At 37.9% G+C, this 18,543-nt stretch overlaps 1 protein-coding gene across 1 annotated transcript; it reads left to right on the forward strand.

Annotated features, from left to right (window-relative positions):
• Nucleotides 1–8,078: 8,078 nt before the first annotated feature.
• On the forward strand, nucleotides 8,079–14,096 carry LOC146323988 (prostaglandin E2 receptor EP4 subtype-like). The gene is made up of 2 exons (XM_084723183.1): nucleotides 8,079–9,073; nucleotides 12,986–14,096. The coding sequence occupies exons 1-2, from the start codon at nucleotides 8,123–8,125 to the stop codon at nucleotides 13,316–13,318; spliced, it is 1,284 nt and encodes a 427-aa protein (XP_084579309.1). The 5' UTR covers nucleotides 8,079–8,122; the 3' UTR covers nucleotides 13,319–14,096.
• The last annotated feature ends 4,447 nt before the right edge of the window (nucleotides 14,097–18,543 follow it).

Below are 18,543 nucleotides of genomic sequence, written 5' to 3' on the forward strand. Positions count from 1 at the left end.
AAAAGCAGTCATTCTACAGTAACACTTTCATCAAACGCAACAAAAAATTGCGGTTACACAAGAAGCGGAAAGAAATATGAGCTAAACTGAAGTTAGAGAGGTGTTGTCTTTTTGCGACTTATTAGAAAACACAGAGGGGGAGAATCTTGGAAAACATGGAGTCACAACGTTTCTCAAAAGTGTGCAAGAGTTTGGCAAGAGTCTGAATTTGGCTTCCCGCATTTCTACAAAAACAGCCCCAAGAAGGACTGCTGCAGGGGTACAGCATTTTCCCTACATAGTATATTTAGTTTGGCGGTAGCGAACACCCCGAGGGGATTCATTTTCATTTGAAACCCATTTACATCGGGAAAATTGGCTTGAGTTTGATTCTGTCATTTCAACAAGATGTTTTTATTTTATTTATGTTTTTTTTTTTTTTTTTACTTTAGATGCCAATTTGCCTTTGTTTGGTGAGGTATTTGTTGAGTGTAATACACACAACATTTAATTTCCAGACTCACAACAAACCTTCAAATTGTTTTAAATTTACAATTACATATTTGACCTAAATGGTTTTGTTTTGCATGGAAATCAAAGAACACATAGTTAATGATTGATTGGAATTCCTGCTACATAAACAGAGCTGAAAACATGAGTGAATTAATGATGTAAGTGGTTATAATGTTTGATTATTTTCAGAACCACAGATTGACGCAACAGGCCTTCATATGACTAGAGTCTGTCACAGAGCTTCATCTGAAGAGGTTTATTGCTTCTGGTGCAATGATGCTTGATAACTCTTTTCCCCACTCCCACAGTGGGATGACACACAATGATTCAAATAACTTGCAATTCATTACTTGTTTTTGTTCAAGCTGCACTGATATAAAAGCAGATGTCACGGTGTAGAAACATTCACATTTAATTAAATCCATATTCAAGTAAATTAAGAGTTGTTTGGTCTCCAAGACAAAATTACAAACAAAGTTTCAATTATGCAGGCTGTTTGGAGTTTTCTCTTTATTTACATGAATGTATCATCTTGATCTTCCATATTATAATTTCACTATTTTGTACAGGTGACATTTATTCTTCCCTCCTCTGAGATTTCTTCCATTTTTTCCCATTAAAGCTACAACAAGCTGTGGTAATGTTTCCACCATAATAACCAGCACATCATCGGGCCTATACGACAGAACAGGTTGATTGCCAATTGCTCCCAAAACAACATACTCTATGTTACCAGTGACATAACTCACGTGACATTACACATGTGGTCTATGTTGTAAAACAGTTGCAGGTTGGTTAAGTTTAACCAGAAAAAATACTTGGTTTGGTTTAGGAAAGTTTAAAGTAACTATGTTACATACGTCACATCACATGATGGATGCCATGTCTAGAACAAAATAGTTTAGTTAGCAAAGTGCTTGGCTTTACCTACATTTATACCACTAATTGCTAGAGGTTCTACTGCAAGAGCAAAAAGGGCTTGGCTGAGGGGGCAGCCTTGAAGTGTTGAGTGATTAAGTGGAAAACTGTAGTCTTGTGATTTATTTTAGTCACTGTAATCTAGTCATGATGATCACTTTTCCATGTGCTGTTAGTTGGATTCTGTTGTAACTAACTTGCATCTGGGAAATGTGTGACTTTGGATTCTCTTGTGCTTTTAAAGTACACAGGAGATCATCTTGACTCACATCCAGGAAAAACAGCTGTATGTTTCCCCTCTTTGTTCAAAATCCTGAACTTCTTTTACACAAAATACCCTCACATCTGTGTATGGTAGAAACAAAATACTACATGGAACTTTTTGTTGTTGCTTTCATTTTTGTGTTCCCCATCCAACTAGAACAATTACTGTGCCATCAACACACATGCCCTGCCAATCATCAGATACTCTGCTGGCATAATAAGATGGCCAAAGGAAGAGATGGAGGCCACTGATATCAAAACAAGGAAGCTCCTCACAATGCATGGAGGATTTCATCCCAAGTCCAGCACCCTGAGACTGTACACTAAGTGTAGCCAGGGAGGCCAGGGACTGGTGAGTGTCCGAGCCGCTATCCAATAATGCAGAGGAGGAGGATGAACCGTCATGGAGGGACAAGCCCCTACACAGCATGTACAACCGTCAGATAGAAGAAGTGTCTGATATGGCTGGAAAAGGCTGGATTGAAAGAGAACGAAAGAGAAACACTAATCATGGCAGCACAAGAGGAGGCACTTAGTACAAGATCAATAGGTAGGGGAGGTAGGGGTCTACCGCACCAGACAGGAACCCAAGTGCAGGCTGTGCAAAGATACTCCTGAGACGGTCCAGCACACAATAGCTGGGTTTAAGTTGCAGGTGATTCTTGACTTAAAAATCATAAGTTATGTGGATATAATGACCAAGTGGGTAAAGACAAATAATAGAACAGGCTGGTAAGTTCAGAAAATTACTCACTTTTAATCACTTTACTGTAATACAGCCTTTAAAACAAGTAAAAAGCAACACTTATGCCACATGTAAGGGATAATGTACAGTGAGTAGGTCATTATTGCAAAATAAATCCCTTCAGGATGATTTAAATCTTGCATCACCCTGTCAGGGGTTTATTTTGTGATAATGACCTACTCTTTGTACATTATCCCACTTATTACCTGATTACTTACCAAATAAAATTTATAATTTTGATGATTTTATGGATTTAAACATGATGATATTGCCATGTCTATGACTAGAACTGTATCCATTGTAACAGTCTGTTCTTCATAGCAACGGTGTACATAGTAACAGTCTGCTATAAAGAAATAACAGACCTGAGAATGCTGTAATTAACCAATCAGATTAGAGCAGTCAGCAAAGTCATGTCGGAACAGGATATAATGTCATCTAACATCTAAGATGATATCTACTCTGATATCACAATGTTGATATGATATCAACAGTGACATATTGCTCAGCTCTAATGTACAGTATATATATAAATACACAATAGCTTTAGCTCCCAAACTTTTTTCAAGCCCCCCTTCAGAAGCAGAAACATGCTCAGTACATGAACCTCTTTATTTAGAGCTGCACCATGGCGTCATCAGAATGGGAACACGGCTGAAGTAATCACTAAAGATTCAGTATTTAACAGGAAGTAAATTTAATAATATTGTGAATCAGGTAAAAATGATGTCACTGTCTTAGTATTTATTGTTTTGACAATAGTGGGTAAAAAGTTGTGACGTTAAGTGCTGATTCATATGTTCAGATGGGTTTATAGACAAAAAAAAAAGACCTTTTAGGGATATAATGTGACATGTTCTGTTTAGTCATGCACTAAAATCTACGTACATTTTTATAGCTTCAGTGTACCGCAGAGACCACAGACAGAGATAATACATTTTAGGCCCATCTGCGATAAATGAATTACCTTTACGACATCGAAGAAAACTATAAACTGTGCATGGACAGCCTGTACATCCCATGATTCACAGTGAACTGAAGTACATTCCTGTCCGTGTTGGAGTTTCCAGGCCTTGGCATCATTTAAGTGCTTTGTTGTTTTTAGAGTCTGTCTTGCAGCTCCCTTTTGTCTGCAGCAGGGATGAGCAGCAGCGGCGGTTTACCTCTCAGAGAGGTGTTGTGTTTTGTCTTTTAAGGTCGGGTGCAGACGGAGACCCCTCGCTGCTGCTCCTCACTGTAAACATAAGTCACACAGTAATGAATGTGCCATGGCTGGAGAGTGGGAGCAGACTAAGTGCACTGACGTCCCGTGTGTTCCACGCTGTCCGTTAGCCGCCTGTTGTTCCTCACAACCATTTACAGTCATCTCTGTTTGGGACAAAGTAGTGTGCTGCTGCACTGTGGACACTGAGTTGTGTCAGTGGGAAATTACCAACCACAACAACATACTGGAACACATTTTTCCAACTATATATTTATGAGTTCAATTGAATAATCTGCAGCTACATCACTGTTAAAATGTCTTTGGTCAGTTCATTAAGACTTTGACAGTAGCCTTCAGAGGCAAGTAAGAAAACGAATTGTGATGATCCATTTTCTAACTATGATCTAATGATGACTGTTTTCATCTCCAGTGTTTATGACTTAAAGTAGAAATATGTAATTAATTTATTGTGTTACAAGTAGAGATGCACTGATTTCAATTTTCTTGGCTGATTCCGATTTCCGATTTTTTTGAAGTGTCTGACCTACCGATTACGATTTTGGCTGATTCCAGTTTTCAGCCTTTCGAAGAACTGTAATTGACAGCATTCACAAATATTTTTGCAACTTTTCTTGTTAAAATGTTCATAATAACATGACTATTAAATATTCATTAAATACTATTTAAATTTTCTCCAAAGTCCTCCAGGTTACAGCCAGGCCTTATTATTATTTTATATTAAGATTATGAATCGGGTGAAAGGGATTTCGCGGGATGTGATTTCATGTGATCTCCTGTGGATGCAGATGTAAACAAACCGGAGACTGATGTGGTGCAACAGTTTGCTGCAGTAAAACTTTGCCATGAGAAAAACAGACGCAGAAGTTAAACGAGCCTGAATGAGAAAATGTTTGAGGAGACACATCAACATAGGTTGTTTATTCTTCAACCAGACCTAAGGAACCAATCATGTTAATCGACGGGGTGGCGCTATATACATTATTAGCGGCAATGACCAGCCCATAGGAGATGCTGAATGTAGTTAGTTACACTGATTAGCTAGCTAAACAGAGGAGAAGCCAGGTGTAGCTACCTAGGAGTAGAGGTGAGGGTTGTTGGGTGTGGTGTGTGTGGAAAGGGCGGACACTTTTTACATATTCATGATCGTATAATAAATGAAGGTAAGGTGTGGAGCTATATGTAAGACATTTTAACATGATATATATATGTATACACACATATACATATATATATGTGTGTGTGTGTATGTATCTTGTATTTACAGTGGAGTCCTGTGTAGAACTCTGTGCACTTCAGCCTCCTGTGGTTGAAAAGAGTATTACAACAACAAACACTGAAAAAAATCAAATTAAATTAAATAAGACATTAAAATGTGTTTTCATTAAACTTTGATCATCATTGTGAATACTGAAAGAATTAAAATGGGGGATTTCATGATTTTCTCTACTTAATGGAAAATTTGGACATTATCCTTAGATGTCAATTGTGTTCAAACAAACAAAAGAAAATATTTTGCTTCTTATGGCAGATGTAATTCTAACCTGTAAATCATTTGCACTGAAATGTTAAAATAATGATTGTAAATAAAAACATTTTTAAAAAATGGAGCAGTAATGAAATCTTGTGTTGGAAAGGACACAATGTTAATAGTAATAATGTAACCTTTAACAATAAGCTATGGTTTATAGTTGTTGGATTACACTGTAATCTTGCTCAATAACGGAGCAGTTTCCATTGCGTTAGGGACATAAAAGTGTGGAACAGGTGCATTTAGATTAAAAAAATCATATAAATGATGAGTAAATGACAAAAAAAGATTTTTAACATAGTGTAAAGTAATATTTCTATAAAACAATTTAATTTGAAATAATGTCAAGATGTATATTATTAACTCATTTCACATATCTGAACATTTAGATCACATTTGTGGGGCATGAACAAAAGTGGTGCTTGGAATCTTTCATAAATGTTATCAAATCACATGAATTAGTAATTACTTTTTTTTAAAGCGTTTAATAACACTGTATTTATATTTATCAAGCAAAGTATGACAAATTTAGTTTCTGCCACTGTTGAAGAGCAACATGCAGAAACTCAAACTTCATCCCTGAAATGTATATAGAAAAGTGAAGAAAAGTCTTATCAAAACTAAAATAATGAGGAATCTTTCACATCTGTAATTCAGCTGCTTTTGATTTATTTGCCATGAAGCTGTTTTTAATGACTGTGGTCTATCAGTTATAACTGGTGACATGGGGTGAGTGCGTCAACAATGCCAAAACAGTTTCCATGTTGACAGACACCGGAATTCATTCCGCTACATATGAGCCTCAGTTTTCTACAGAAACCCCCGTGCTCCAGATGATCGGATTTGTCAAGGGGAATTTTTCAAAAGAAGCAGGAAGAATCTGTACAATATAAACTTATTACTGCAAGGGCCATTCGTCAATTGTTGACATTTGACATGCAATGCTCAAAGTACAGTTGGGCAGTATATTGTTATTATATTAATATTGTGATATGGATATGAGACTAGATATCATCTTTGATTTTGCATATCGTCAGCTGCATTACAGTAAAGCCAACTTACTTACCAGACTGTTCCAACTGTTCTATTATTTGCCTTTACCCATGTGGTCAGTTGCAAAAACTTTTAAAGTTTTATAAAAAAAAAAAAATGCATGTAATTTTGCAATGCTGTTTTGAGATTAGAGACAGGTTGAGTCTGAAAATGGAATGCGTTATTTTGCTCCAGTTTCTGAACTGAAAAACATGTTTCCTCAAAACTTTGTGCAACAGGCTTTGAGATATGTTATTCTTGTTTAATGGGTGTGTCACAGGTGTTGCCCAATCAGCAGTGGCGTGTATACAGACAGTGCCGTATTAAAAACGCAACACAGAGCTGTGCACAACAAATCACTGAACACATCACTGTTTCTGTTTAAATAAATGTGTTGCTACACTTTTTGGGGACTGAATGTGACCTAGTTTGCTCAACTCTTATTGGACCAAATAGCAAAAAGGGGAGGGACATAGCCAGAGTCAATAGAGAGGCAAAGTCATGCCCCTTCTGGTGTGACCCCAGACATAGCTTCAGAAAAATATGAACAAAAGTCTTTTTTAAAAAGTTCAGTTTGAATTGTGCCACAAATTATGCAAAGGTATGTTAGACTGAACTAGATGGTGAAAGCAAAGATGCTGCCCGTTCAGTCCAATGAGAATTACACATAAACGCATACGTTTTCTAGGTTCCAGGTTTACTTCCTGGTACTGAATATGTGCTGTAGTGTTTCCCACTTTGCCTCAGTGCGTTCCAGCTCAGTGTATAGACTTTACATTGTGATGAATCATAGATTTCTAAAATGTTTTTTTCCTGCTCTAGTTAAGTTTTACAAATATACAAACTCTATGGGTCAAAAATTCATAATAGTAAGAGTTATAGCTGACCTCATTTGCAGTTTGAGGTGTACTGTCAACGGTTTTACAGACATCTCTTTTATAATGGTGGCATATGGGGGAAACTGCCTCTTGGACCACAGGAATATTTTTGCTGCAACACCACGAGTGTCCACTGGGAACTGTAATCATGGCTGAGCGGTAATGCCCTGTCTAGCTTATGTTGTATGTCTATGGTCTTGCTAAGATTAACTAGCTAGTTAGCTAGCATCTTGCTAACATGAGCTTACTCAAGATGGGACCATAAATGTCATTTTTATATGAACAAGAGAAAGTTGGCTGAGGTACCAAGTTAACTGTTATTAGAACACAAAGCAAAAAGGGGTGGCAAAACGGGTGAATTGTTTGAGATGTTTTGTTTTGTGTGCAACAGTAAGATATTTACTAATATGTAATCAGTATACAATTGTTATAATTTCCCATCAGCTATGATATATAACACAGTTTTAGTTTATATTACACAAAGTAATGATAACTAACATAAATTATATGTATAGCATTACTAATACATATTAATCATTAGTTATTATAATTTCATTGTTTGGCAACAATAAAATAACTAAAGTTTAATTAACTTATCATCAAATTATCATTAACTTATTATCAGTTTACATTATCATCATTATAAAGTGTTTCTAAATAAAAAAGTTAATAATTGTTATCATTCATATGAATTAATCCAAACCTTAAGATTTCTGCATCTAAACATCTGACTCATGTCGAGCTGGTTGAGAAAAGTCTGAAGCTAAAGCCTCTTGTCTTTATGTATATCTTTGTCTGCTGCCACAGACATTACGCAGGGGGCGATGACGCCAACATCTGGAGATGGGACACGGACCAGAAACTGACAGAAAGAAAAATGTCTTTGTTGTCCTCAGGGTATCCCATCATCCCACCCTCTCCGGTCAGGCTGCTGCTCGGTGGTCCAGTGTATTAAAGTCAGCCCGCCTCTCTCTCAGCTCACAGCTGCGCAAACGGACCTCTTTGATTAACCACATCTGGATTCCTGGAAAGCAGAGGGGATGAGACTACCAGAGAAAGTACCCCCGCTGACTCCTTATCTCCCCTCTGGTGGGATTAAAAAGGAAATGCATCCTCACATGGACAACAGACCAAATGTGATATCAGCGATAAACACCAGTCTGTGGGTGTACTTGGAGATGGAGAGCTCGAACTTTACGCACGGATCTGTTTCCACGAACGAGACGCAGGTTTCGCACTCATCAGTGTCCGAAGTTCAAACAGCGATCGGTTTACCGATCTTTATGTTCGCCGGCGGAGCCATCGGGAATCTAATCGCAATAATCGTCCTGTCCGTGTCCAGACAAGAGAGGAAGTCGTCTGCTTTCTACACGCTGGTGTGCGGGCTGGCAGTGACCGACCTGCTGGGCACCTGTCTGGCCAGTCCTCTCACCATCGCCAACTACCTGGACCCGCACGTCCTAAAGCACAAACACGTCTGTGAGTTTGACTCCTTCCTGCTGCTGTTCTTCGGTCTCACAGGACTGAGCATCATCTGCGCCATGGCGGCGGAGCGCTACCTGGCCATCTGCTGCCCCTACACCTACCAGCGGTGGGGTGTGGACCGCCGCTTCGCGCAGAAGTTCCTCTTCTTCATCTACATCAGTCACATCTTCTTCTGCTGCCTGCCGATGATGGGCATCTCGAGAAGCGAACTGCAGTCCTCCCGCACTTGGTGTTTTATCGCCTGGAGGACAAACGAACCGGTGGCCGCAGCTTACTCCGTCCTGTACGGCGCCGTCAGCCTGCTGCTCATACTGGGCACCATCGTGCTCAACCTGGCGGTTTGCGGAGCGCTGCTGCTCATGAGACAGAGGACGGTGCAGCGTCCCGTCACCAGAGGCAGCGTCCGGGACAGGTGGAGGGCTCTGTCCTCTGCCGCAGAGACGCAGATGATCGCGGTGCTGGTGATGACCTCCGCGGTGGTTCTGGCCTGTTCTGCCCCGCTCGTGGTGAGTCAGTGAGGGACTGTGATTCAGGCAATAACTTACTTTTTATTTTCAATATCACTGCCAAAATTACTCTCAGTATCATTGCCACTACTACTTATTTTATTTTAATTTAACTTTACTCCTATTGTTATTCAATTAGGCACTGTTTCCTGCATTTACTTCCTTTACTATATCCTTTATATTTCACTTTATACTTAAATCTAGAAAAGGTAGGATTTATCAGTTGGTTTTTGCAAAGGCACCACAAAGATAGTTGATGATTATTACATCTTTGGCACAACCTACAGTCCTATTAATGTACAGTATGGAGCAGCAAAACACAAGGAGAAGCTTTAGATTTTATCCAGAAGTTAATTTTGAACTTCTTTTCTTTGTTCATTCTTCCTTTATGAAATTGGTCAGAGGGCTGTTAAAACAAGTTAGCTAGTTTGTGGCAGCAAACTTGACAGCTGTTAAAAAAAATTCAGGATCATTGTAAGCTGAAAGAAAATGTATTATGGAAGAGAAAACAACATATATAAGCACACATTCAATACATAATTAGAATAAAAAATATTTAAAATATTTTTTGTTTGAATGTATTGAATGAAGCAGTCTAAACATTAGCATGTGGATGTGTGAATGAATACCATAATTAATGGTCTGATTAATGTTTGGTATAAGCCTCTACAAATTCTAACAATGATGATGACAAAACGACAGAATGGTTCCAGAAGCAAAGTTGTGCATTGCTGAGACAGGAAGAGTCGCCTCTCTAAACTCTACAGTTTGGTATTTTTACCTGACGTCACTATCTACTGAGATGAGTGGACCACACTCAGAACAGTCCTCATGTTCCTTCTCTGGTGTGGAAGATAAACTAAGTCACCCTTGATCTGAGGCCAGATAACATTCATTTGCAGCACAGATGTGCTGCAGAAATATTGTGTGCAAAGAACACTGAAAATGAATAATTGTGCAAGCATGTAAGCCGAGGTGAGTCAAGCAGCTTTGATGTCTTATTTCCAAATAATAGAGGCAAAGCTACATGTCGGAATAAAGCAAATATGGAAGAAGATGGATGAAGAAGATGCAAGCAATTGACTGTGAAAGAGCTAAAACAGAGCTAAAACAATGTGGAAAAACACAGCCTGCCATATATCTTAAGGTTCAACTGTTGTGTTACTGTAGGTGTCTTAACATGATAAATAAAATAGTGGTATTATATCATTCACTCAAATAAAGTAGCTCAGTGGACAAATACTTTACTACAAGTAAAACTCTTACATTCAAAACAAGTGAATTACAGCAAAAACATACTTAAAATATAAGTATGGTTATTGGGTTATTATCACTGATGCATCATTTTATTATTCTTATATTTTTAATTATTCTTATTATTATTTTTTACTGATGCTGTATTATATGTTTTGGAAGTAAAAGTGTTCACATATATTAAGAGGATGAAGATGGGTTAGAAGTTTATTAATTAAGTACAAGTACCTCAAATTTGTGAGTACAGTAAGTAAATGGATGTTCACTCCTCATAATCAAGAATACTTTCATATGAACCTGCCTGTAGCCAAAACACTGTCGTATAAATGTAATCATTAACAGCAAATCCGGTGCTGTGGTCCTCAAACTATGCTGTTTTTCCCAGGATGGAGGGACAGATATGGCAGTTTTTTATGATGAAATAAATCAGACCGTTAGTAACAGGGAAGGCTGATCTTTGTGTGACGGTCGTTCACGCTGTGCAGAATGCAGCAGGATCAGAAGGTGAGCTCAGCAGGGGAACACAACTTTTAGCTGAAGAGGAACAACAATTATGAAGCTAACTCTGAGTGCAAAAATGTGTATTTCAAAATAAAAGAGCTTATTCATGCTGTCCCTGGTAGAAGAAGTTTGTCCTTATAGTTTATGTTTATGAATCCTTGCAACATTTCAGTGATTGCATGATGAACGAGGTTTGAGCTGTTTAGTGTTGTATAAACTCTTTCAGATGTTACCAAAGCCACTGAAATACAGTTGCTCATTTTATCTGAAAAATAATATTATTATTAATGTTTGTTTATTAACTGGCTCCTGGCCTCCTGTAATTTTGTGAAAATGCCCCTGGGCAAAGCAAGTTGAGTATTAGAGTTTTGGTTTAGTTGTATTTGGATGTATTTTCATCTCTACTCTGTATTGTTATGATACAGAGATTTATAGTTTGCAAAAAAAATTTTATGTAGTCCTGTGGTTTTCAAACTTTTTGTGCCCAAGGCTAAAGGGAAAGCCAGAATCTCAAAGCACACATGTATTCATATCCATGCAAAACTTGCTCCCTAACAAACGGAGGCAATGAGAACTAGCTGGCCAGAGGCAATCAGGATCTATGGTATGTCACATTCTAATAATCCACCAATCCCAACATCTGGCAACTGTGGAAACAGCAAACACTGTGGTTCCATCTTACAGAAGATTTTTAAAGGATTTTTTAGGGTATAGAATTGCCTCAGTATTGGGAAATGAGTGCATACAAAGTACTGATATAGTAAATTAAAATTTCATTCATAAGTTTTTGTGTAATTTTTCGATTGCAGTAGTAATGCACGGCTGTGTGTAAACACACCTGGACTTGCCTCAAGGCACATGTGGTTTGGAAACCACTGATAGAGTCAACTCTCAACCTCGAGGCTGGGATCTGCCAAGAAAGCCATTAGATGAATCTGAGAAGAATTAAAACTTATTTCCTCTACACAAAATTGTTTATTTTCTTCCTTTTCTGTAATAATTAATTTAATTTAATTTCCTGGATAGTTTTGCCCTTTCACACCTCCAAAAACTACTCAAATGAAACACTTTGAGAAAGGAAAATTTTCAACTGCACGCATTTCATTGACATTAAACCTCTGACAAGGGGTCGCATGTTGAAATTCTCTAAAGGGTTGTGAACCAGTGATGTGGCGTTCATTTTATCATAGGCATAATACAGTTCTTATTTTTTTTATATCAGAAAATTAGGAATGATGACGTTGATTTGAGTTGTGAAACAATAATGAAAAAAGAGGTCATATTCTAGTCTATATTTAATGGCATTACAGCATTTTACCTCTAGAACAACAGTTTTAAAAATTTAAATGTGCAGTAAGTTTGTTGAATGAAACAATACAATGCTGCTGTGCTGTGCTACTTGTTCTAAAAGTGTCTATATTTTTAATTTTGTGTAATGTAAATTCCACAAAAGGTAAAGGAAATGTGATAATTGCTTAGCAACTATCAGTGTTTCTGTTGATAAAACTTAACAAGCGGTCTTGTTTTCCAATTTCCTGACAATAAAATATGAATAATTAATTAATTATTCTCAATTAAAAATAAAGTAGGGGAAACCAGGGAAGGTTGTAACATTTTTTGTCTCAGCATGTACAACTCACTGAATTTTTGTGTTTGCTCTCAAATTTTGAAACAAAGTACCCTTACTTATCACAAATAGCAACGTTTCCAACTGTTTTTGGTTTTATTTTTGCACTTGTTTCCAGCCTTTTTCCACAGGCAATACTATTTTGTGATGCTTCTAGGTAGAAAGTTGTTACTATGAAAATAACATGTTTCTGACCTTATAAAATGCATTTAACCATTTCTCACTCTGAGTAATTCTAGATCAATCTAAAATTTGGTTATTATCATACAGAAAACTACTGCTGTGGAAATATCCAGTCTTTACAGTTTACTGCATGCGATGGCCTGCATATTGATAAATACATAAATAAATGTTACAAAATTTACATTTCTGTGCTATTTCACTTTTTAAAAGACAAACTAACAGAATAAATGCATTACTCTCTTAGTTTAGTATTTATCATGAGAGATAATAGAGTTTGGAAGTCAAAGGTCATAATGACCACGTATGTCCACTTCAGTAGTTATGGAATTTTTGGTTTTCTCTTTCAGATCCGAGTGTTTGCAAACCGCTTCATACTGGACAACCACTCTGAAGCTGACCTGGCTGCCATCCGGATCGCCTCTGTTAACCCCATCCTGGACCCCTGGATCTACATCCTGCTCAGGAGGTCTCTGTTCCGGCGGTTACTTGGCTTATCGAGGAGAGACAGCAGCACTCGCAGCAGTGCACCTCCTTCGCCACAGAGGCACCTGCTGTATCCTGAACTCACGACGGACAGCCACGTGTTCGCCCAGCTGATGTGCAACGCAAATGTCATCACTCAGCTGCCTGCAACTGTCAAATTCACTTCGCATGACACTGAGAGCCTCCATCAGACTTAAAAACAAACTGAGGACATGTTTGACATCCTCAACATGCCTCCTCACGCTGCAGGCAGCTCAACGCAAAGAGCCACAGACTCTGCTGTCAGCTGGATGGACAGACTGTGGACACTCTGTGGACTCACAGCTGGATGGGACCCTCACAGCTGCTGGAGGATTATTTATAAAATGAAAGAGGAGGTTGCATCTGTGTAGACATCATCTATGCAGAAATACAAGTCAGATGAAAAACTGTTTTACTCAGAATGACACATGACTGAGTCTTTATTTTGAGCCTTTTACTGTCATCCAACCTCTCCTCTTCCAACCACTTTTCCTCATCCTTTGTCGTTCTCATCTTTCACCTGGAGGCAGTGTTTATTTAACCAGGGACTCTTTAAAGATCTTGTGCTCTGTAGGGATGGGATGTAAATCACAGGTTTCATCAAAATAAGATATTATATCAATTACTTGGACGATGATACAGTATTTGCTGATATCACAAAGACTGCCATGATATGATTTTGATTTGTTTCAGTTCAAGGATCTGTGATGAATTTCAGACAATATCATGTTTTTTTTTTAACACATTGAGTTACATTTATGTCAAGTCACAAACAAGCAACTAAACTCTGATTTGACAGTTTTATAACACTGATATGTCATGGGAATTTCAAAATAAAGGTGTATCTTAAAGGGATACTTCACTCAGAAATGAGAATTCAGACATAATCTAGTCACCCTCATGCTGATTGAAGGTCAAGTTTGGTTTTTTAGCCCACAAAACATTGCTGCAGTTTCACAGTTTGTTTTTTTGTTTTTTTGTTTGAAAACTGGTCACCATTCACTTGTTGGGTAGATTCTGCAGTGTTGAACTAAACCTGACCATTGATTGGTGGAAGGGTGAGTAGATAATGACTGAATTTTCATTTTTGGGTTAACTATCCCTTTACAGATGAAGCTATAGGTTGATATTTTTTTACTTTGCATCAATAATATTGGATCGTTGAACATTTAATGGGTATTTTAATCCAGATCTATGTATCGTTACATATTTATTACATATTTGTGCATCCCGTGAATGTGACATGAAGTGCATACAGTATATTGTAATAATTCATTTTCAATGCTTTCACTTTCAATAGCTTACATTTAATACACTGCTGTAGGTTAGGCATGTCAGGTTAGGTGTGACAACTTGTGAATGTCACAGGAATTATGTTCTGTGATCAATAATACAGCTATATTTCAGTTGACGACTCGTCAGTTTAATGTGGAAGCAAGACAGAAAAAATCATAAATGATTGAGGAGAAAAGGAGATTTCAGGAAAAATGAATGATGAAGTCTCCCTTTATCAGACCTCAGGGGACAAAACAGCCTCATCTCCAAACAGATGAATGTTAGACGTCATTAATCAAACAATCACAACTCCTATGACAAGCTCACGCTGGCCTGTTAAATTGGCAGCCAGTCATCAAGACTTTGAGAACTCCTGATTTAACAGAATTAGCGGTGCACAGACACCATATTTAGTCTGTTTATACTAGAAACTGGGTGAGATCTATTTCAACTACTTTTCTGAGATGTGTTTTCTGGTTTGGACTCATCATCCACCTCCCCCTCAGTTTCAGAGAGTCACAAGGGAACAACAAACAAAAAAAGGGATCAACAGGAGAGACATTTGAAACACTGATATGAATAAATGCTACTGATGTATGTTTGTATTAAAGAGCCTAATTTTGAGCCTTGGTGTCTTTCGTCTCCATTGTTTGACTCTTTTAGTCTTGAATGAAACTTATGTTGCTTTGGTGTCCAGTAATGGAAAGTTATTCAGTACATTTACTCAAGTACTGTACTTAAGTACCGTTTTAACGCCCATGTCCATGTTTAGCTACTGGTTACTTTTACATTTAACATTTATATTAAAGAACATAAATGGATGCACTTTTGCTCCAGACTTCTCGCATGGTTTCATTAAAAGAAACAGTTCAGACAGAAATCAAAAATACCTATTTATCCTCTTACCTGTAGTGCTATTTATCCATCCTGATTGTTTTAAGGTGAGTTGCAGAGTTTTGGACATATCAGTTGTAGAGATGTCTGCCTTCCCTTATATGTAATGGAACTAGGTGTCAGTCAACTTGTGGTGTTCAAGTAACAAAAAAACAAACAAACAAAAAAGCAGTTTCATGTAGGAACTATTTTCTTTCTATCCTCTCCCACCATATCACCGTGCAGAAGGAGGTGTGTGTCTCCCTACAGATGAGATGGTCATCTATGAGTAGATGTCTGCTCCTGTGTTACAGCTGGTGAATGTTGTTCAGCACAAAGAAAATAGTTCCTGCATGAAACTGCTCACAGAAGTTGTGCTGTGGAGTAACTTGGTGTGAACTGTCCCTTTAAATAACTTTATAAATTACCCAACATTTCACAAAAAACAAAGATTAGTGAAAGAGTCCTTAAAAATTAAAACATATTTGTGTTGCAGAACTTATTCATCTCCCGGTAATTAACTCATGACCCATAGATTGGGAATCTCTGAACTAAACTATTGAACTACCAAACTGTATATAAAGTGATTAAAATGGCTCCATCTTAAACAGCTGCGACATAATAATATATGAGTCACATTTTACTGCAAACAAGTACTTTTAATTCTTCACCCACACCACTGCTGAACTCCCCTTTGCATGTCATGCCACTGTGGTTCAGGAAGTTTCAGCCGTGCACTGGTAACTGTCGTCTTTCATCATGAGCAGGAAAAGGATGGCGACTAAAAACCATCTGCAGGACTTTCTCTCCAGGATGCTCTTCAGATGGCCCCCTGACCCGCAGAGTAGAAATGTAACTGCTCTGATCTCAAGGGAGCTGAAATTGGTGCTCCATTAAATGATTTTTGGCCACTAGGGGGCAGAAAACTCCAAAACAAGCTGACAAGTAATGTCTTACACATTTGGCAGACGTGTAATCCCGTGGTGGATAAGTTGTTCTCAGTTACTGTGGGGGAGTGGTGGTCTAAAGCAGGAGTTCATAACCTTTTTCCTTAAGGGATGCATTTTCTATCGCTGAGTAAACTGCTGACTGCTGACTAAGTAACATATTTCATGGATATTTCAGCAATGATAAAATGTACAATTAACCCAGACAGTGAACACAAGAACTGCAGGAAGTTTATGTAAAATGGATGGATTTGGAGCTGATTCTTTGCAATATTTCATCAGAGATAAGTCTTCCTGATTTTCTTAAGGAGCTTTTAATACAGTTTGTACACAGTTTTTTTAATCAGCTCTTTGGTTGTTTTAACTGTGACTGATTGTTGAGTCCTATGCTGAGTTTTGGGTTGGTAAAGTGTCCCAAACACAACACAACAACACACTACTAGTGGGACATAAGTGATGATTTACACAGATTATTTTTAATATAATTCTATACATTGTTTTTTGGAAGTTTCTGCATAGTTTCTAAACTTTAAAGGTAATTAAATTTTGTTTTCTTCATAGAAATGAATGGCGATCTGATATATAGGCTTGCTGTACATTTAAAACATTTTCTTACGCCCCTTACAATCAAAGAAATCAAAATAAAAAAAGATGGCCTTGGTGAAACCTGTGAAGCTTTAGCGACACCTAGTGAGTCAAGACCTCCAGGTTGGGGAACGGGGGCTTGAAGATTTGAGATGTGAGCTTCTCGGTCAGTTAAAATCCCCCTGACCAGCAGGATAAAACTGGGATAAGAGAGTGAAAAGCAGCACTTGCACTCATTGCCCTTGAGCAAGGCCCTTAACCCCAACTGCTACAGTGGAGCTGCTCAGCGGCCAGCAGATCAGACTGTGGTTGTACTTCCAGGTGCAAACGTATAATTGGGTTTTCAGAAAGAGAGCCTTTTTCTCTCAGTGAAATTCTGTTCTGTTCTTGAGCCTTCAGGATGCTTGATGATGGACACAAACTACTGTTAACTAACAGAGTTTGAGTGTGAGCTTGAGTTCAGGCTGAAAAGTCAGTGTTTACTCTGGACATTTTTCACCACATGTTCTTCTTCTTATGTCCTGGCCAGCGGTTACAGAGATATTCAGATGTTTTAACTTGAGGCAAACCAGTTTAAACTTGAACAAACTGGGCTTCAGCTTCCTGATGTCACCAGTTTGTTGAACCTGGAGCTTACAGGTGCCACATTTAACACCAGTTTCCCTTTAATCACACCCAAAATATGATGCTAGTTAAATTAAAATTAGCAGGCTACTTTGTTTTAATCTATCCATCCATCCTGTCTGGTGTTTTACTTCTACATTAAAAAAGTAAAGACATTCAATGGATTCAGTATTCCATAATGCATTTATTTTTTTCCCCAACATTTAAAAATAGCATTTACTAAACAGAAGCAGACAAGACTGTGCAGAGCTGCACCTCTGTACAACATTTTTGTACCTTTGACACCATAAATAAAAATCTATAAACATCAGTTAAGTAAAAATTCTGTTTCAAGATCCATTAAAGACGCACAAAAATAATAATTATACAAGTTTTACAAAGTAACCTCCCGCTTCCTTCCTTCATCCATTTACACCCCAGTTAAAAGCTTTACAGGAGAGAGAGAGCCAGCATCCACATCCACAGTTCTCCTCCCACTTCATTCACTGTACAGAAACAAACAGCCAGCAGGACACTGAAAAAACTAAACCATAAAGAAATACATAAACTGCAATATGTGTGTGACATGTTGTTTGCAAACAAGACCTCTGTGATCAGACAGGTTATATTATCTGCTTCAGGCAAAATGAGGAGGAGATGTGAAGGAAAACATGAAGAACATAAAAAGCTGCAGCAGTGGATAGTGTGACAAAAGGTTAACATGTGATTCAACTGTTATTCTTCCTCCCAGTGCACCCACATGTTGATTGTTTAAGTCCAAAGGTCTGGGTAGTATTGCAGAAATTTGGGGAAATAAGCCCAAACTGACATGCAAAGTGCATGTGAATGTTACATTCCCAAACTATGAAAGGATTGTGTCGTTTCTTTGTTGAATAGTTTTAGCTTTGTTTGGTTGTCAAACTGCTGTTTTACATGTAATCACATTTCCAGGGATAAGTTGGTACCTTTAGATCTTTTAGATTTACTCAACCCTCACAACAATGGATTGATTTTCTTCTAAAATGTTGATCTAATCATCTAGGGCAGAGCTTCACAAACCTTTCCATGTCAAGCATCACCCACAATAGATGCACATTAGACCACAGACCCCAGTTTGA

The sequence above is a fragment of the Lutjanus erythropterus genome, chromosome 7 (assembly GCF_056507025.1).
Source record: "Lutjanus erythropterus isolate fLutEry1 chromosome 7, fLutEry1.hap2, whole genome shotgun sequence".
NCBI lineage: Eukaryota > Metazoa > Chordata > Actinopteri > Lutjaniformes > Lutjanidae > Lutjanus > Lutjanus erythropterus.

Bases quoted from the DNA above. Each gene is read 5' to 3' on its own strand.
- LOC146323988 (XM_084723183.1), top strand. From the start codon at position 8,123: ATGAGACTACCAGAGAAAGTACCCCCGCTGACTCCTTATCTCCCCTCT. The intron at 9,074-12,985 runs GTGAGTCAGTGA...TTTCTCTTTCAG, and splicing joins CCTGTTCTGCCCCGCTCGTG to ATCCGAGTGTTTGCAAACCG.